This window comes from Neoarius graeffei, chromosome 26, assembly GCF_027579695.1.
Source record: "Neoarius graeffei isolate fNeoGra1 chromosome 26, fNeoGra1.pri, whole genome shotgun sequence".
NCBI lineage: Eukaryota > Metazoa > Chordata > Actinopteri > Siluriformes > Ariidae > Neoarius > Neoarius graeffei.
In genome coordinates, this window is record NC_083594.1 from 46432471 (window position 1) to 46454070 (window position 21600).

The 21600-nt window shown below is 42.7% G+C and overlaps 1 protein-coding gene across 2 annotated transcripts in view; it reads left to right on the plus strand.

The window, feature by feature from the left end:
* Positions 1-21600, plus strand: part of cdh4 (cadherin 4, type 1, R-cadherin (retinal)) — a 574783-nt gene that overhangs the window by 488508 nt on the left and 64675 nt on the right. For both annotated transcript variants that reach the window (XM_060910366.1, XM_060910367.1), the window contains exon 7: positions 12352-12496. In XM_060910366.1, the coding sequence (XP_060766349.1) occupies positions 12352-12496 (145 nt within the window). The remainder of the gene's footprint in view (positions 1-12351; positions 12497-21600) is intronic.

The window sequence follows — 21600 nt, forward strand, 5'->3', positions numbered from 1 at the left end:
AAAAAAAACGAATAAAACCGGAAGTCTGTGATTCGAATTCAGTAGCTTTCTGTCCACTAAACCAAAATAATTGGGTGTCGGGGAAAATTCTTTTTATGACCTACACTTGAAAAATCCGAAAGGCAGTCTAGCTTTAATACACAACTATCAATCATGTGACGCATGGGCGTCACCACCATTGAATGTGAAGGGGACGTGTCCCCCTCACATTTCATAATTCTTCGTTTGGACCCCCCACACACATTTAACATAAAATATTCGTTCACCCAGCACCGTTTCTATTGCTTCGTGAAAGAATCCATTCCACTTGATTGATAAGAGAATACACAGACCACTGAAAATCCACTCCGGGTTTTCCGGGCGGTCCCTACAACAACTCGCCGCACGCGAGTGAATCTCAGCGCGAGCACAGAAATGTTGGTGCAGCTGCTGGAAAGTGGAGGAGGTGACATCAGCCCCATTGCCACCTCACAATGTCTAGCTTTTGCTAAATCTTATTCTTTGGTTATATGCCCTCAAAATTAGCCCTAGTTAATTTAACATGTAGCCATTTTAATTTAATAGTTAATTTCACATGTGTAGCCATGTTAAATTAATGTTCAACTAAACAGTGAAATAAGCTTAGCCCTAATGGGGTATTCTTGGTTGATGATGAATTGTTTGCAGTATTTGCTCCTCCCCAGACACAATGGACATAAGGACATTTCAGGGTCTCCGCGGATCCTTAAAAAGTCTTAAAAAGTCTTAAAAAGTCTTATTTTTAATATGTGTTTTTTAAGGTCTTAAAAAGCATTATATTTCGCTATTTTTTGAGCTATGGTATTAAATTTCATCCGGGTAGCCTACGGTAAATGAAAAAAAAAAACATGTCTGGATTTTTTTTCCACGCTAACGTTATTTATTCAACCAGCGTCGTTTGTTATCAAGATGCTGAACAAGTAGCACAAGAGCCGTTGTGTGTCTAGCACTAGTTCTAATAGCGCAGGAACCACGCCACAGGGGGCAGTGTGTTCTTTTATCCATGTAGTAGAACCATTGAGAGTAGAGCAGACGAGGAAGAAGTGGTTGAACTTGAACATGAGCGGAGATGGGGAAGTGTAAGTTTAGTAACAAGTGGCTTGAGGAGCCAAAATACAAAAGTTGGCTAACAACAGCAACTTCAGAATATGAAGCGAGATGTAAGGTATGTCGGAAAGACATCAAGTTAACAACAATGGGCTGTAAAGCCCTTGACGCTCACTCGAAAGGGGAAAAGCATATGCGCTATGCTGCTAGTCGGGCAACAACAGTCCCCATGCCAATGTTCGCCTCTACGGTCACAAAAAGTGCAACGCCAGCTTTAGCGTCTCCGGCAGCGCTCGAAACTAACGGTGTCCCGACGTCCCGGGGACCATAAAAAATGTCATCGGGACACAAAATTATCATATCTGGGACAATCCCGGGACAATGGAAAAAAACAGATCTAGAAAAAAAGTTCTACATTAATATTATTTACAAAGCCGTAACACATGCGTAGACATTCACCTAATTTGTCAATTTTAATTTTAAAACGTTAACAGCGAAAAATACATAGTAGCTACACTTTCGATGCACCTGCATCCGTAGGCTACAGAGCAGCGCATTCTGTTCTAGAATCTTCGGCCGGAGTCCGCATTATATGGACTCGGAATGGAATTGCTACCGCACACGCTGCGCCGACTCTTGCCAGAACAAAAATGCTGAAGTGGCTGAAGCGGCCCGACCGCGGGGAAGAAACTGAAAGCCCAGACATAACGTCTCCGGGACCTTCAGGATCCAAAGTGTCATCGCCTGGTCTGCAGGCAACGCTAGCAACTGAATGAACTTAATGAACACTGTTAGACACGTTATAAAATACAACAGGAATGATGTGGCTGGATAACGGAAAAAATGGATAAAATGGATAACGGAAAGTTCATAAAATGGATAACGGAAATGGTGAAAATTATAAGTTGGCCTTATAAATGCCAACAGATATTCAAGGTATAAGTAGATGAAATGAACATAAAAGGGGTCTTATTTTCAACTAAAGTGTACTGCAGATGTAGGGAGTTGAAACATGTTCTGAATGAGCTAGTTGGCCCCTTTAAATAAACGGGTATCTATTCATACAGTGAGATCGCCAAAGTTTAATAAATTGAAAATGCAATAACTGTAATTTTGAAGTAGATGATGTATAGGACATGTGTCGCTTGTGTCTTGTGACTTATTGTAAAAATGATATAAAGGGTTCAAAATTGCATAGTTACAAATATAATAGTAACTTCATATGATAATATTAACCACTGGTTATTTCAGAGAGGAAAAAAATGGGGACACTATTGCTTCCATTCGGGACAATGCAACACAGAATTCGGGACCACTGGATTACTGTACGTATTTGTTCCGCGGTAGTGGTCTTATTTTTTATACTCAGTGGTCTTAAAATGGTCTTAAAAAGTATTATTTTTGCTGGTCAGAAATGTGCAGAGACCCTGTTCTTTACAAAGAAGCGGAAAGTCAGTGAGAATTTCCGCACAGGACAGGGGTTTTTGTCCCGATGGAAATGAAACACTACGTTCAGACTGCAACCTGAAACGACCCATATCCGATTTGTTGTGAAATCCGATTTTTTTGTTAGGCCTTTCACATTACCAAGTATATGAGACTTGTATGCGATCTCCAATATGACCGGAAAACGACCCAAAAGTGTCCCGCATGCTCAAATTGACACGTAATAAGCACATCTACGTAATACGTAAACAAAAAAAAGCGCACTCTTCAAGTTTCCACCAAAGAGGCGGGATTAGCCAACGCAGAATAGTGATGTTTGTCTCTTGTTGATGACGTGTAGGTCGCATGAATGCGACCTGTCCGGTCAGACTGCAGTCGCATGTGAAAATAACGGATATGCATCGGAATTAGGACCACATATCCAAGCGGCCTGGGTCGCATGTGAAAAAAATCGGATCTGTGTCATTCAGATTGTCAATAACAAATCGGATACAGGTCGCATATGGGCAAAAAAATCGGATATGGGTCGTTTCAGGGTGCAGTCTTAGTGCAGTTAGCTGGCTAGTCAATGTTAGATGTATCAGCTAGCTTAACGTTAGCTATCATTTAATTCAAACCCAGTAGGCCTGCCTTACTGTAATGCCAAGAATGAGGTCAAGTCTGCTCTGATGATATTCATTGATTCCTTGTTTTGTCTGGTCTTTGGCAGTTTTCTGGAAAGTAAGATGGGAAATCAGTGTATGGGGAAGGAATAGTAGAGAGGAAAGCGATGGAGAGAGATGGATGTTATTCCAGGTGGATTGTGAAGGAAAGGGGGATAAAAGTTATGAAGTGGTAGAAATTGTGGTGGCACCAATGTAAGAAGGAGTTCTATCTATAAATCTATTTGTTATACTAATCTGTAAATGTTACTGTAGTACCACCGTTGCATGTAGGTTGACAAAACTGCACTGGTTCATTGTGTGAAGTTCTCTTTTATGTGTTGTTGCTTGACGCAGTGTAATTTTGTGTTATGAAGACTGCATGATGCCATGCCATTTTTGTTATGAGTATCGCTAAATCGGAAAAAAGTCAAATGCACCCACTAAAGTCACTGTTGGTGGTGAACAAAATGGCACCTGTTCATTGTGTGAAGTTGTTTTTTATGTCACCGTTGCTTGACGCAGTGTGATTTTGTGTTATGAAGTTTGCATGATGCCATGTCATGCCTGTTCACTGTGTGAGATTATGAATATTCTTATTTTTAAACATACAGTTGAGTGTCACTATTGCTTGGCCCAGTGGCATGTTGTGTTACATCTAAAACTAAATAGAAAAGAAAACACAAAATAAAAAGTAAAATGCACCCATAAAGCCATTGTTGGTGATAAACTGTGTCACATTCATCTCATTATCTTACCGTAGGCAGAGCGGTGGGTTTAAAAACAGGCTGATGAATATATGGACGAGTTGAATGAGGACTTATTGTTGAGTCTCTAAAATAGTCGTTGAATTAAGGGTTGTTTTACAATCAGGGTACAAAGTTTGTGTCACAGGGGTCCAAAATTCAAATTGATTCAAACTGGTTCTTGTACCGGTTTTTAAGTGAAGGACAAGCTAAAGAACAGATTTCAGGTAATTTTTTGACGTGTGTATGGTAGTTTTGTGTAATCTGCTATAAGATGGGAGAAATAAATGAAGTGATTCTCGGAGAGGACATTTTTTTTTTTTTGACAATTCAGAATCCACTACTTCCATAGTGCTTTTAAATATAAGGCTGTAAGCTTTGTGTTAGTTGTCTCTAATATTTATGTCCCAATATCTTGACCACATTTTAGGATGAAAATAATCATTTTAGATATGTTATTTTATATTGAAAAATTAGCTGTCTCGGAGAGGGCATTTTTTTGACACAATTACATACTAATTTGATCAAAATAGTCTGAAAACTTACTGGCATTCAACATTAAAACTTAACTATGTTTCCAATGATATGGAACCAAATATTTGTTTTATGGTATAAAGAATGATTTAAGTGCATCCCTTTTGGAGCTACCTGTGGTCAAAAAAGCACTTTTTATAAATGACACGAGTAATTTTGCTAAATATGACACATATTGCCATACATTCACCAAAAATAACGTTATCACCTTTTTTTTTTGCATGGTAAATAGAGCGATCACAGGGCTACAATAAACAACCAAGTTTACTTAGTCAAGCCTTTTGATATTGAAGATAATAAGTGTTAAATGTGATTTTTAGCTTGCATACCCTGATTGTAAAACAACCCTTAAGTGACTTTTGTAGGTAAAATTAGGTGTTTAACAACCTGTTAAAATACACCAGAATGCAGGAAATGGCATCTAATTAATTAAAAATGTTCTGGGGGAGGACCCCCAGACCCCCCGCCAGCATGTCCCCCCCACATTAAAAATGCTTCTGACGCCCCTGATGTGACGTATGTAACTTACTGTACTGTAAGAGAAAGCTGGGCTTCCTTTTTTTTTTTATCACCACCAGCTGATACGGAGTTTAAGGTTGTACTGCAACTAACACTACGTTCAGACTGCACCCTGAAACGGCCCATATCCGATTTGTTGTGAAATCCGATTTTTTTGTTAGGCCGTTCACATTACCAATTATACGAGACTTGTATGCGATCTCCAATATGAACGGAAAACGACCCAAAAGTGTCCCGCATGCGCAAATTGACACGTAATAAGCACATCTACGTAATATGTGAACAAAAAAAAGCGCACTCTTCATGTTTAATGATTTCTTTTTTGTTTGTTTGTTTGTTTGTTTGTTTAATTATCTGGTTAGTGTTAAAGTGTGAGGTCTCGTGTGTGTTTTTGTTTCTGAACTGAAATGAAAACGTGTAGCCTGGTAACGAGGGTTGACTCCTAAATGTCTCTCTAATTTCTATATAAGTGCACTACATGTTACTAGGAAGTAATGGATTTTTAAACTCTATATAGTGCACTCGAGCTTCAGTAGGCAGTCATTTGGGATACGGCCGCTGTATTACCAAACTCTTAATTCAGGCTTAATAATTTGCACATATTTATTTCGTCATATTAATAAACTTTTTCTACATTTTTATAAATATTTATTTAGATTGTTTATAGCCAGCTGAATTCTGCAACTTCTCTCAGCGCTGGCTCAGGGTGCAGAAACACCAGTGCAGTTTGCTATGGAGATGAGGCGAGACCTGGCGATGTGATTTTTGTGGCGGCGGCGGAACTCACACAATAATCTGATTAACAGCAGAGTAATGAGACCGAAGGTGTCAAATTACTGGAAATTTCCAGAACAATCTTATAATCTTGTAATACAGGATGGTTTAAGTTATAAATCAGTTATAGAAACTGTTTTATTTAATCAGGCTAACAGATCAACATCCAGGTCCCTACCAAATCCACCATTAGCTTGATCAATTCTATAAAAGTCTATTTAAATTCTGAAAACTGTACAAATGTTGTTGTTTTCCACCAAAGAGGCGGGATTAGCCAACGCAGAATAGTGACGTTTGTCTCTTGTTGATGACGTGTAGGTCGCATGAATGCGACCTGTCCGGTCAGACTGCAGTCGCATGTGAAAATAACGGATATGCATCGGAATTAGGACCACATATCCAAGCGGCCTGGGTCGCATGTGGAAAAAATCGGATCTGTGTCATTCAGATTGTCAATAACAACTCGGATACAGGTCGCATATGGGCAAAAAAATCGGATATGGGTCGTTTCAGGGTGCAGTCTGAACGTAGTCTAAATGGCAGAAGTGGGAATTGAATTTAAAAATGTATATAAATATTTCCTTGATGTAATGTAGAATGTTTGAACAAACATTCTAGACACGCACTCAGGATATGAATGCACTCGCTCTGATGCTCGCAGGCACAATGTAAAATGACTGCCGCTGCTTTTACTATTTGCTAAAGTGCCGGAAGTGTTCTTGGGAGCAACTGCATGAATTTTAGTGAAATGAGGTCTTGGTCAGAACTGACTTCAGGGTTGACTCAACATCTCTCTCTCTCTCTGTCTATATCTCTCTCTGTCTGTCTGTCTCTGTCCCCCCTCTGTCTCTCGCTTCCTCTGCCTGTCTCTCTCTCTGTCCCTCTCTCTCCCTCTCTCTGTCCCTCTGTCTGTCTGTCCCTGTCCCTCTCTTTGTCTGTCCCTTTCGCTCTCTCTGTCTGTCTGTCCCTCTCTCTCTCTCTCTCTCTCTCTCTCTCTCTCTGTCTGTCCCTCTCTCTCTCTCTTGCACTCAGAGAGCCATAAACTCCACTAAGTGCACCTGTTCTGTAAATTACCAAAGATGACGTAAATCATCTTGCAATTGACGAGACTAAACTTGGGAAGAAAGAAAGCTTCCTTGTTTATTGCATCAGTGATGCACAGTCAATACAGAAAGTCGACGCACACCTGCTAAAATATCAGGTTTTGTCGAGAGAAATCTTGTCAGATCTTTTTCCACCTTTAATGTGACACAGCAGCCAGAAAAAATTCAAGTGAAAAACAAATACAAATGTTTTAGGGGGGAAAAAAAGCTATGACGCTGACACCACCATGCTTCACCCATGGATATGGTGTTAACATAGCTTTTGAAAATTATGCCTAAAGGTTTTACATCATACACCGGTCTCATTCGACTATAACACGATCTTCCACATGGTTTGGGGTGATTTGAATATATGGTTTGGCAAAATTTGTGTCGACTTGGATGTTTTGGGGTTTTTTTTCCTCCCCAGCGTCCCCCATAACACAGATGTGTGAAGAATATAAATAATTGTGACATGCAGGGAGTAACCAGTGCTTACCAGATATTCCTGCAGCTTATTTCATGTTTCTGTTGGTCAATACCAAATTAAAAACGCTCCCAAACCTACACTTGACTATCCCCCAGATGTTGCACCATTTTCTTGCATGACTAGTGCTTCTGTTTAAGATCACAACTTCAGCAGTAACTGAGCAGTTTTTAAGGAGAAGGCAAAGGGAAAACTGTTGTTAGTTAATTTTTTTTTTAACACTGAGACTCACACTTTTAAATAAAAAAACACTCGTGAACATGCTGCACTTGTTTTGTTTTGCCCTAACGAACAATTTGCATCAATTATTTTCCAATTTATCTTAAAATGAAGGAACAACTGTAAAACAGTGTTCTACAACATTCAACAGAGCTGTAGATGGATAATGTGTTTAACGGGTTCAGAACTGTAGATGGATAATGTGTTTAACGGGTTCAGAACTGTAGATGGATAATGTGTTTAACGGGTTCAGAACTGTAGATGGATAATGTGTTTAACGGGTTCAGAACTGTGCGTGTTAAGAAACTGCAGTGAAATAAGGGAAATTTATTAAATGAAATGTTTCAGCAAAAAGTGCTCTCTTGTATAATCTGCTGCTCAGATACAAACATTTCTGTAACATTTCATTTTGTGCTGGAAAACAAACGTTTGGACTCTAAAATGTTTTTGTCCCGACTTGATAATGTAGAAATCATAAAATAGAAATCTATAACAAAGCGTGTATGGAAAAAAATACACAGTACTGTGCAAAAGTCTTAGGCACATTTTTTTCATACAAACTTTGTTCCAGATTTCTATTTTATCTTCTATATAAAATATATTTCTGTAGCAGTATGACTTGTTCTATTCCTTGTTTATCTTCCTCAGTTTGTAAAACTTTGCACTTGATTCATACGGTACAAGAGAATCCACTCGCTGTATTTGTTTGTGCTGCCTGAGGCTTTTGTGATCCAGCAGGTATCAGGTGATGAGAGTCTGATTGACTGGTTACGAGGTCACTCGGTGTGTTCTGCCTATTACTTACTGATGTGCTGGCTATGGGAATATCTCTCTCTCACTCAATCGCTCACGCTCTCTCTCTCTCTCATTTGGTCTCTCTCTCTCATTTGATGTGTGTGCGTGTGTGTGTGTGTGTGTGTGTGTGTGTGTGTGTGTGTGTGTGTGTGTGTTTTTTTGTTTCTCTCTCATTTGATCTTTGTCTCTCTGCCCCCCCCCAAAAAAAAAAAAAAAAATTGGTCTCTCTCATTTGGTCTCTCTCACTCTCATTTGGTGTCTCTCTCTCTCACTCTCAATTGGTCTCTCTCTCACTCACTCTCTCACTCACTCACTCTCATTTGGTCTCTCTCTCACTCACTCACTCACTCATTTGGTCTCACTCACTCACTCACTCACTCACTCACTCACTCACTCACTCACTCACTCACTCATTTGGTCTCTGTCACTCACTCACTCTCATTTGGACTCACTCTCATTTGGTCTCTCTCTTACTCTCATTTGGTCTCTCTCACTCACTCACTCTCATTTGGTCTCTCTCACTCACTCACTCTCATTTGGTCTCTCTCTTAATCTCATTTGGTCTCACTCACTCATTTGGTCTCTCACTCACTCTCATTTGGTCTCTCTCTCACTCACTCTCATTTGGACTCACTCACTCTCATTTGGTCTCTCTTTTACTCTCATTTGGTCTCTCTCTTACTGTCTCACTCTCATTTGGTCTCACTCACTCACTCACTCACTCACTCACTCACTCACTCACTCACTCATTTGGTCACTCACTCACTCACTCACTCACTCACTCACTCGGTTTCACTCACTCTCATTTGGTCTCTCTCTTACTCTCATTTGGTCACTCTCACTCACTCTCATTTGGTCTCTCTCTTACTCTCATTTGGTCACTCACTCACTCTCATTTGGTCACTCTCACTCATTCTCATTTGGTCTCTCTCTTACTCACTCACTCTCATTTGGTCTCTCTCTCTCATTTGGTCTCACTCTCATTTGGTCTCACTCACTCACTCACTCACTCACTCACTCTCATTTGGTCTCTCTCTTACTCACTCTCATTTGGTCTCTCACTCACTCACTCACTCACTCACTCTCATTTGGTCTCTCTCTTACTCTCATTTGGTCTCACTCACTCACTCACTCACTCATTTGGTCTCTCTCACTCACTCTCATTTGGTCTCTCACTCACTCACTCACTCACTCACTCACTCACTCACTCACTCACTCTCATTTGGTCTCTCTCTTACTCTCATTTGGTCTCACTCACTCACTCACTCACTCACTCATTTGGTCTCTCTCACTCACTCTCATTTGGTCTCTCTTTTACTCTCATTTGGTCTCTCTCACTCACTCTCATTTGGTCTCTCACTCACTCACTCGGTCTCACTCTCATTTGGTCTCTCTCTTACTCTCATTTGGTCACTCACTCACTCACTCACTCACTCACTCACTCTCATTTGGTCTCTCTCACTCACTCACTCACTCACTCACTCACTCACTCTCATTTGGTCTCTCACACTCACTCACTCACTCACTCACTCACTCACTCACTCACTCTCATTTGGTCTCTCACACTCACTCACTCACTCACTCACTCACTCTCATTTGGTCTCTCACACTCACTCACTCACTCACTCACTCACTCTCATTTGGTCTCTCACACTCACTCACTCACTCACTCTCATTTGGTCTCTCACACTCACTCACTCACTCTCATTTGGTCTCTCTCACTCACTCACTCACTCACTCACTCACTCACTCACTCTCATTTGGTCTCTCACACTCACTCACTCACTCACTCTCATTTGGTCTCTCTCACTCACTCACTCTCATTTGGTCTCTCTCTTACTCTCATTTGGTCTCACTCACTCATTTGGTCTCTCACTCACTCTCATTTGGTCTCTCTCTCACTCACTCTCATTTGGACTCACTCACTCTCATTTGGTCTCTCTTTTACTCTCATTTGGTCTCTCTCTTACTGTCTCACTCTCATTTGGTCTCACTCACTCACTCACTCACTCACTCACTCACTCACACTCATTTGGTCACTCACTCACTCACACTCATTTGGTCACTCACTCACTCACTCACTCGGTTTCACTCACTCTCATTTGGTCTCTCTCTTACTCTCATTTGGTCACTCTCACTCACTCTCATTTGGTCTCTCTCTTACTCTCATTTGGTCACTCACTCACTCTCATTTGGTCACTCTCACTCATTCTCATTTGGTCTCTCTCTTACTCACTCACTCTCATTTGGTCTCTCTCTCTCATTTGGTCTCACTCTCATTTGGTCTCACTCACTCACTCACTCACTCACTCTCATTTGGTCTCTCTCTTACTCACTCTCATTTGGTCTCTCACTCACTCACTCACTCACTCACTCTCATTTGGTCTCTCTCTTACTCTCATTTGGTCTCACTCACTCACTCATTTGGTCTCTCTCACTCACTCTCATTTGGTCTCTCACTCACTCACTCACTCACTCACTCACTCACTCACTCACTCTCATTTGGTCTCTCTCTTACTCTCATTTGGTCTCACTCACTCACTCACTCACTCACTCTCTCACTCACTCTCATTTGGTCTCTCACTCACTCACTCGGTCTCACTCTCATTTGGTCTCTCTCTTACTCTCATTTGGTCACTCACTCACTCACTCACTCACTCACTCACTCACTCACTCACTCTCATTTGGTCTCTCTCACTCACTCACTCACTCACTCACTCACTCACTCACTCACTCACTCACTCTCATTTGGTCTCTCACACTCACTCACTCACTCACTCACTCTCATTTGGTCTCTCACACTCACTCACTCACTCACTCTCATTTGGTCTCTCACACTCACTCACTCACTCACTCACTCTCATTTGGTCTCTCACACTCACTCACTCACTCACTCTCATTTGGTCTCTCACACTCACTCACTCACTCACTCTCATTTGGTCTCTCTCACTCACTCACTCACTCACTCACTCACTCACTCACTCACTCTCATTTGGTCTCTCACACTCACTCACTCACTCACTCACTCACTCACTCACTCTCATTTGGTCTCTCACACTCACTCACTCACTCACTCTCATTTGGTCTCTCACACTCACTCACTCTCATTTGGTCTCTCACACTCACTCACTCTCATTTGGTCTCTTACTCTCATTTGGTCTCTCTCACTCACTCACTCACTCACTCACTCACTCACTCACTCACTCGGTCTCACTCACTTTCATTTGGTCTCTCTCACTATCATTTGGTCACTCACTCACTCTCTCTCTCTCATTTGGTCTGTCTCTCTCTCCCTCTCTCTCCCCGTTCTAGGTCTGCTGTCCAGCATACTAATGATGTCATAAAACCACACATTTGCAGTCCACACACTGGGGTTCCACAGATCAAAGATGTAGGACCTCGGACCAACAACACACTGTGCACACACACACACACACACACACACACACACACACACACACACACACACACACCCAGACATTGCCCTGTCTGCTGAATGCTGAGTTCTTTTTGTGATTTCTTTGGCAGTTTATTTGGTCATTTGTCAAGCTATGGCCAATGGAAATCTCTGTTTGTGCATCTTGCTGTCTCTGTCCCTCTTCCTCTGTCTGCCTCTCTCCCTCTGTTAATGTTTTCTTTGAGACACAATAGCTCGAGTAAAGATACTTATCTGCTGTACCGAAAGCTGTTTTCAGGAACCAGATGAAAATGAATGACTGTGAAATAAAATGCAGTGTGTGTGATTCTTCCCTCTTGCAGTCCCTGACAGCTTCACACACCACATCCACAGACATTACTAATACAAACAGAAACAGAATAACATCACACATGCAGTCTTGGGCGTGTATTAAATGCGTGCGGGTTACAGTGCACGCGGACTGACGTTTTACTGACAGAAGCTTTTCTCGTGGTTGTGTATTTAATGCTTTCTTTTCACTTTTAGGATTCTGAATGGAGTGTAGCATTTTGTAAACGGTTTACCGAGGTGTTGCGGGCATGCCGTACTCGTGTATTAACACACTTTTCTCTGTTTCCTTCTGCAGCTGAGAGCTCACGCAGTGGACATCAATGGAAATCAGATGGAACCACCGATTGATCTGTATATTTATGTCATCGATATGAACGACAACAGGCCCGAGTTCCAGAACCAGGTTTATAACGGATCCGTTCCTGAGGTCTCCAAACCAGGTACGTGGTGATGCTGCTTTATACTGAACATTGATGGAGTCAATGATGGTGAAGCTGCTGCTGATGATGTCAGAGGGTGGTGGTGATGTCAGTAATAATGATTGTGGTTACGCTTTCCATTAAGGTTCCTGACATGGACATTATAGACCCCTTCGCATGTTTGCAAACAAACCGACCGTTGCCAGGATGCGCGCGCAGCCTGGACTCAAACAATGGCGCTGCCCATAGACCGGCATTATGAGCTGTCAGATTATGCAAAACAATTGTCGTTACAAGATCGAGAATGCTACATAAATAAGTTAACTCTAACAAGTGGACATCGCCTACCGGATCCGTATTTAATTAAAGAGTGGACGGACGATGTTAGTAAGTTCCCTGGTATACAATGGCCAGATATATACTCGTACCTTATTGACAAGACTTCAGTGTACACCCACGAAAAACTTCAAGCCTGCAAGTCTTTAGACGCATAGGATTATGTTATGTGCGGGCATGTACAACTTGATTAACAATGGGACATTCATATTCATTTTGTTTTAATCAAATTATGCCAGTGATGTGATGGCAATGTGGCTTTAGCTACAACAGCAAATGCCAACACTAAACAGCAATTTGCAGGAGGTAATGGCATGAAAGGAATGATAGTGTAAAGAGCGCAGCTAAGAGAAATCAGAGCTGCGTAAAAAGCGAGAGGCAGAGAGCAGAAATGAAACTGAATGGGGCGGGAGCTAGGTTAGAGCAGTCAACGTAAGTTGGCATTTAGAGTGAGGGCACACAATTTTACCTTTCCATCCTTGCTTTAAAATTGTGATTTTCGGCATACACAGATAATGATGGCACAAAATCTGGACTGCTTGAGTCAAGCGAGACCTCTCCTACAAACAAAATTGCATGCAAAGCTAAGTTAACATGCTAACAATATTCATTACATTGTGTGACTATGACCCAGCTAATCAGACAAACGTTACCAAAGTATTTTGCTACATCAATAAACGAAGACTAGAAAGAATAAAAAAGAAAGATTTAATAAATAGCCTGATCTTACCTGTGATGAAGTGGGCGCTGCAAACCCGCGCATTTTTGATGGTGCTTTCATCCCAGTCTACACGTTTGATGGCTTGTAGCCACAGACGTCGGCGACTTTTTTGGAATGGGTGAGATCCTGCTGGACTTCTGTACATTTTAACCCCATCACTGCTACGATTCTGACACCCGACAACACAACAACTAGGCATCGCTGAGTCTTTTTTGAGTCCAGGCTGCGCGCGCAATTTCCTCTTGCGTATGAATGACGTTTACTGCGAAGGGGTCTATTTAGCGCATTAGTTAATAGGGATGTCCCGATCCGATCACGTGATCGGAAATCGGGCCCGATCACGTGGTTTCAGACTCGATCGGAATCGGGCATTACCTCCCGATCAGGGATCGGATATATATCTATATAATATATTCTCATTTTTAACACATCAATAGCTATGCGTTGGCACAGAGTGAGACCAGACGTCTTGTCTCAACACAGCAACATCAACACGTGCGGCATGACATCACTTTGTAGCAGAGACGCTATTGGTTATTGGCTGCCCGTTGCCGGCAAAGTTGAACACGGCAGCAGTTCGAAGCGGAAAGCAAAGCATGTCTGCGGTGTGGCAGTATTTCAAAGTTGATGATAACATTGCCATAGCAAACTGTGAAATATGTAAAGCTGGAATTTCAAGGGGTGGACAGGAAAGGGCCGCATTTAATACAACAAACCTGATACGGCACCTGAAAAACAAACACCCGACACAATACAGCGAGTTTTTAGTGCTGTTGCAAACGTGTTGGATGACAAAAACAGGCTCAAACCTGAAAGGGTAGAAATGCTTGTTTTCATCAAGAAAAACGTTCATTTCCTTAATTGAAATTACTGTATACCACTGTGAGATGCGTTCTTAAAAGCAAATTACCGGCACTGTGGCAGTTTTTTTTTTTTTGTTTACATTCCTGCCAGGTATTTTAAGGTTATGTTTTTAATTTATGTTATTTATTGTTCAAACTACCTCACGTAAGTGCTCTGTTTGCTAACGGAGTTGTTGGATGTTAAAATAAGGTGTTAAATAAAAAAAATGAGGAACATCCTGGATCCGTTTCTTTCCTCGTCTTTATTATTTTTTATGGATTATAAGAAGTATCGGATCGGGACTCGGTATCAGCAGATACTCAAAATCAAATGATCGGTATCGGATCGGAGGGCAAAAAAACCTGATCGGGACATCCCTATTAGTTAACATTAGCAAACTATGAATATCAGCATTAATAAACCACAAGTCGTGTTAACAAAGTAATGTAGTAACTGATGTTTGTTTAAACCAAATCACATCTGCATTGACTAATATTTATTCAATCCATGACTGAAAATCAACATCATTATACCACAATGCTGTACAATTCTTGACTCTGATTGGTCAGAAGGCATTGATTAATTCTCTAGAACAGGATCTCGGACAGTAGTTCTGGCTGTAACTCAGATCACAGGTTTACATCAGTGCTGTTGTTCATTATAGTAACACTAGCGTTACTATAGTAACAGCTTATACACCGGGCCTTGTAAAAACGTTGCTATTTAACAAAGAAAAACATCTAGTTGTTGATCGGTGACCGTTCCAACATTTATGGAAGGAGTCTCTGGTGTCAGCACTTTGTAATGGTTCTAACACAGGATAGAGGAGTTTGTCCTTTGCGGTTTCTCAGTAACATCAAAAGCTGCTTTTTTTTTTGTCTTATGAGGCGCTTTCAGACCGGAGCATCTTTTTCATAGTTCTTAGAACTGTTGGAGGAAGTTCCTGCTTTTTGTGCAACCGCACTGCAGGAACTGAGAATGATCCTAGCTCTTAGAACGCCATTTTGAGGGACTCTTTCAACACAAGAAGAATCTCTTAAACAGTTCCAAGAGGAACCATGAGAGATGCAAGTGCACATTGATTGGTCAAACACGAACCAATGCAGCACCGGCAATTTCAATTTTTTTTAAATGCTGTTAAATATTAGCCATGTAAACCACAACTCTTAGTGCTGGCATTGAAAAATGGAAGGAAAAAAACAACGCCAGTGAAGTCCAGGATTTATTGAGTGTGTGTGTGATGGAAGAAGTACAGCATGATTTTGACTCGCCTAAGTGAAATACTTCCTGCTAACTATCATGCCAGCAAGCCGGCTTACATCACGTCAGGGTTTCTACTGGCAGTGTGAATGCAAGCCCTTGAAGGTATGTAGTTCTCGGGCGAGCTCCCCAGGGGTAGTTCATCTCAGGAAGTCCCTAGAACCAGGGTTGTAGTCGAGTCACGAAACCTCGAGTCCGAGTCCAGTCTCGAGACCCCAGTGTTCAAGTCCGAGTCATTAAAGAAAATTTCGAGTCGAGTCCGAGAACAAGACTCCAACCGCACCATTTGACGGTGGCTGTTGCTGCCTTTACATTACCGCTCGACTGCCCCATTTTAGTTAACAGGCTACAGATTAAAAAGCTTGTTCATTGCTCAGCAAGCCCCGCCCACTATCAACAGGGCAAATAACATGAGAGAGGGTTAGCACTAGCTAGTTTATCGCTCAGCAAGCAAACCACGCTATCAACAGAGCAATGAACATAGTGTGTCACTTCCTTCTCTGGGTGGAGTCTCGCCAAATGACGATTGAAGTTCGAGGTCGTCCCCGTCGTCTCCTCGATAGTTCTTCTACATATGGAACACACAGCAGTGCATTTTTTCCCACTGCACGAGAAGTCTGTATAAGCAAATCGGACAGTCCTAGGGGCGTTCTCTCCAGGCGTTTTAGCGCCATTAACGTTATTTTGTTCCTGAACATGACACATGAACAGGTGAATGTGCGATCTCTTGCACGAAATTAGTATAAAAATTCATGTAGATATAAATATGCCGGGGTGGCACGGTGGTGTAGTGGTTAGCGCTGTCGCCTCACAGCAAGAAGGTCCTGGGTTCGAGCCCCGTGGCCGGCGAGGGCCTTTCTGTGTGGAGTTTGCATGTTCTCCCCGTGTCCGCGTGGGTTTCCTCCGGGTGCTCCGGTTTCCCCCACAGTCCAAAGACATGCAGGTTAGGTTAACTGGTGACTCTAAATTGACCGTAGGTGTGAATGGTTGTCTGTGTCTATGTGTCAGCCCTGTGATGACCTGGCGACTTGTCCAGGGTGTACCCCGCCTTTCGCCCGTAGTCAGTTGGGATAGGCTCCAGCTTGCCTGTGACCCTGTAGAAGGATAAAGCGGCTAGAGATAATGAGATGAGATATAAATATGCCAAATTATTATGGCACGCTACAAAAAATGAAGAAAAAAAATCAGAGTTCTCGTCGTCAAGTCACGAGTCCTTAAAATTAGGGCACGAATCGGACTCGAGTACTACAAGCGTGCCTAGAACTGTTTGGTCCAAAAGCATCGATGGACTTCAAGAGAAAACCAAAAGAGATTTGCTGATGGTTCAGTTGTTTATAGCTGCTATAACATAAGTGACAACAGGAACTAATTTGTTTTGTTGACGTTTCATACCATTTAAATAATCTGTTGGCAAACTGCTGTGATAGGAAAATGATTTGCTGTTGATTATTCTCCTTTTACAGCATGTCATGAAGTGTTGAATTCCTTACATACTGGATATCTTATGTGATGTAACAGTTTTTGAGGGTTTTTTTTTTATTTGATGACGTCAAATCAAAGTCTGGCAATAGCAGTGCTGGCACACTGATGATGATGGTATGGGTTTGCTGGTTAATCCTGATGATCCCTTTATCTTTGGTCCTGAAATCCAAAAATCTCTGCATCATGCGTCATGTCTGCTCCTTTCAACCCTTTGGTGACTGACCCCTTGAAAATGGTTCCTCCAGGAACTATGACTTTTCAGTTGTCAAGACAACAGAAGAACTAAAATACAAAAACAGAAAGATACGTCACAATGCTCTTGTGCACAAAACAAAATGCTCTTGTATTTTAGTTTTTCCGTTGTCTTGATGACTGAAACATCATCGTTCCTGGAGGAACCATGTTCAAGGGGTCAGTCACCAAAGGGTTAAACTGTCGCGCTTTTTTTTTTGCCTTTAGTTTTCTCCCATGCTGTGTACTTCGAGGTCACAGCAGAGGGGCTGTCAGACAAAAACAGCCAAGTGTCCGTCTGGTCGAACCAAACACTGTCAAGTCATGCCTCAGAGAAGTAGGATGTCGTGAGGACCATTCCGTTTTTACAGTCTTGACTGTATCAGAAAACTCTGCCCTCCTGGGGAGCTGTAAACAAGAAAGAAAGAAAGAAAACAAGTTTCTCTCCTCTTCAGTAGAGCGTGGATTTGCAGTATGCTGACCACTTCTGCTAATTAGCCGAGAAAAAGCATCACTGTCTCGGTTGTCATGCAGCCGGCATCTTTCCTCGTTGTGCTTTTGTTATCCAGAAACAGTGACGCGACGTCACTCGGGCTAAATCTTGAGATTCAAGCCGAAATATGAGAGAGAGGTGAAAACACAAGCGAGACCTGTCAGGTGGTTTTGCCAAATTATATCTTCTCTGTTCAATCATGTGATTTGAATCTCTCAAAGGATTCAGTGGGAAAGGAGCTTTACCAACACAATCATATCAAAATCTCTTGGAGGTAAAGACACCACAGTGAAAGCGGCGCATGTTGGGAACAGAGCTTATCACCTTCCGCACATGTATATTCAATTATCACCACAATTCATCAGTGGAATGGAGCTCTGGATGTCCTTTTGAGACCCCCACCCCCCACCCTTTTATTTTTAAGCAAGGCTCCCATTGGGCGAGACGTCCAGATTAATTGAATCTCGCCTCTTCTAGCCCACACCTAACCAATCACTGAATTACTCTACCAGCTAATCCCATTTACTTCAAATCCAGGACTCATGATTCAGACTTGGCACAAATTAAAATGGAGTTATTGTAGGGTTTTCTTTCCATGTACAGTATGTGTTACCCCTTTAACACCAAATCAGTTCCAGGGCTGGTTCGGGGCCGGTGCTGGTTCACAACTCGTTCAACTTGCGAGCCAGCTGAGAACCAGTTTGCTTTTCCATAGCTCGCGGTGCTAAGGGAAGCCACGTCATTACGTCGTTGTATACGTCAGTTACGTCGCTATGTTTGCATAAACCTTGGCGTGAGTATCGAAGCAAAAACAACACGGAAGAAGCAGCAGCAACAACAATAATAATAATGGATGACTTCGCGTTTGTACAGCTGCTGCTTCTCGCCGCTTAAAAATGGCGATCTTTCGCGGTCTTGTTATTGTTGTTGGTCTTAACAACTCCGCCCCCCCGCTGACGTAAGCGGTTCTTTCCTCTGGCCCAGCAGAGAGTTGGTGCTAGCCTGGAACTGGTTTTTCTGGCCCCAGAGCCAGTTCTTTGTCAGTGGAAACAGAAAACCCGGTTCCAAACTAAGTACTGGCCCCGAACCAGCCCTGGAACTGCTTTGGTGGAAAAGGGGCATGTGTGGTACTGGATGATGATGATGATGATCACCCACACGGTATTAACTATGCCACAGATGATCAGTGTGCATCATTTTTAGGTCAGCTTGATGTATGCATGTACTGAAGTTCCAGAGGGGAAAAATGTGTTTTCCCTTCGTTGTGTGTTTTCGCCATTTTATGCAAATCAGTCAAAAGTATTTAATAGCAAGCAGTTAAGACATATTTGCATAAAAAAACAACTTGAGGCTTTCACATGGCACCATTAAGCTGTTCATGTCAATGTAACAGAACCACAAAGTACTTATTAACATTATTCCGATGTTATTGCATCAATTAATAAATGTGGGCTGGAACTGAATACATTACTCTGAATGAAAAGAGTGTGTCTTCAAAACGGATACCTTCTATTCGTATGCTTGTAGGGTGCTACAAAAATGGCGCATGACTGAAAGATGTCATGCAGTCAGATAGAACGAAACGTATACTCGCCGGACACTTCGTTAGGAACACCCACCCATCCATCCACCTGCTGTTTTGTGCAGTTCTCTAATCAGCCGATCCCTCGACAGCAGCGCGATGCATAAAATCGTGCAGATACAAATTAAGAGCTTCAGTTAATTAACGTTCACTTCAAACATCTCATCTCATCTCATTATCTCTAGCCGCTTTATCCTTCTACAGGGTCGCAGGCAAGCTGGAGCCTATCCCAGCTGACTACGGGCGAAAGGCGGGGTACACCCTGGACAAGTCGCCAGGTCATCACAGGGCTGACACATAGACACAGACAACCATTCACACTCACATTCACACCTACGGTCAATTTAGAGTCACCAGTTAACCTAACCTGCATGTCTTTGGACTGTGGGGGAAACCGGAGCACCCGGAGGAAACCCACGCGGACACGGGGAGAACATGCAAACTCCGCACAGAAAGGCCCTCGCCGGCCCCGGGGCTCGAACCCAGGACCTTCTTGCTGTGAGGCGACAGCGCTAACCACTACACCACCGTGCCGCCCACTTCAAACATCAGAATGGGAAAAATTTGCGATCTCAGAGTGTGACTGACTTTCACTGTGGCCACTGTGGGTGTTGGTTTGAGCCAGATAGACTGGTTTGAGTATTTCAGGAACTGCTGGGGTTTTCACACACAACAGTCTCGAGAGTTTACACAGAATGGTGCAGAAAACAAAAAACAGTGAGTGAGCGACAGTTCTGTGGGTGGAAACAAGCGCCTTGCTGAGAAGAAAGGTCAGAGGAAAATGGCCAGATTGGGTCGAGCTGCCAAGAAGGATATAGTAACTCATAGCAACTCTTTACAACCGTGGTGAGCAGAAAAGCATCTCAGCATGAAACAGCAGAACAGAAGACCACACTGGGTTCCACTCCTGCAGCAAGTTCCTATTAAAATGGCTGGTGAGTGTAAATCACAGGACAAAGTAGTGTTGTAGTACTTCAGATCAGTCTCAGTACCACTTTTGGAGGGTCTCTGAATCGACTGCATTTTTTTCTGGCGGCACGGTGGTGTAGTGGTTAGCGCTGTCACCTCACAGCAAGAAGGTTCTGGGTTCGAGCCCAGCGGCCGACGGGGACCTTTCTGTGTGGAGTTTGCATGTTTTCCCCGTGTCTGCATGGGTTTCCTCCGGGTGCTCCGGTTCCCCCACAGTCCAAAGACATGCAGGTTAGGTTAACATGAGGCGGCCATGGCCTGAAGTTTGGCTGAAGTGTCCTTGAGCAAGGCACCGAACCCTCAACTGCTCGCCAGGTGCTGTAGTATTGCTGCCCACTGCTCTGGGTACGTGTGTGTGTGCGCGTGCGTGCTCATTGCTGACTTGGGTGTGTTTACTGCTTCAGATGGTTAAATGCAGAGAGGAATTTCACTGTGGGTTTAAGTCTGTGCTTGAGTGTACGTGTGACAAATGAAGGCTTCTTCTTCTCCTTTTACTCGGTCTTCTTTCGGTCTCGGACATCGAGGACTCGGGATTTTATTTCGACTGTGGGGATTTCACTAAATTGCCTGTGCGTTATCTGCTTTATTTGTTAACGTCATTAGTGTGATTGGATGCAAAAATTTCCTGCTTCAAATGCAACCAATAACGTGACTCATTGCTAATTTGAAAAATTTCTTCCTGTTAATAGCGATCACTCCTCCCCACCCCCTTCACACACACTGATCTGGTCCAGGTCTTGACTCGGTCTCACCCTGTCTTGGTCTTGTCTTGATCTTCATGCACTCTGGTCGTGGTCTTGGCTACAGCACTTGGACAAAGAGCAAATTGTGGATTCATATGAACGTGAATCACTCGCGCATTCACAGCATATTCATCATTAGTAGCTGCCTGCTCAAAGTCACGTTGGTTTAAAATAGGCTACTAGTTTGTTTATATTTTGGGAAAAATAACCAACGAAATTTGCAGTATGATAACTGCGCACATCTTTCATTGAGACCGATTCCAAACTCGAGGTTCAGGACCTTGAGACAGAATTCACACACAGTATCATGCTGACAGTGTTGGCATTTCTGCCTCCAGGGTATTAGTTGTTGTAAGGTTCATCTCATCTCATCTCATCTCGTTATCTCTAGCCGCTTTATCCTGTCCTACAGGGTCGCAGGCAAGCTGGAGCCTATCCCAGCTGACTACGGGCGAAAGGCGGGGT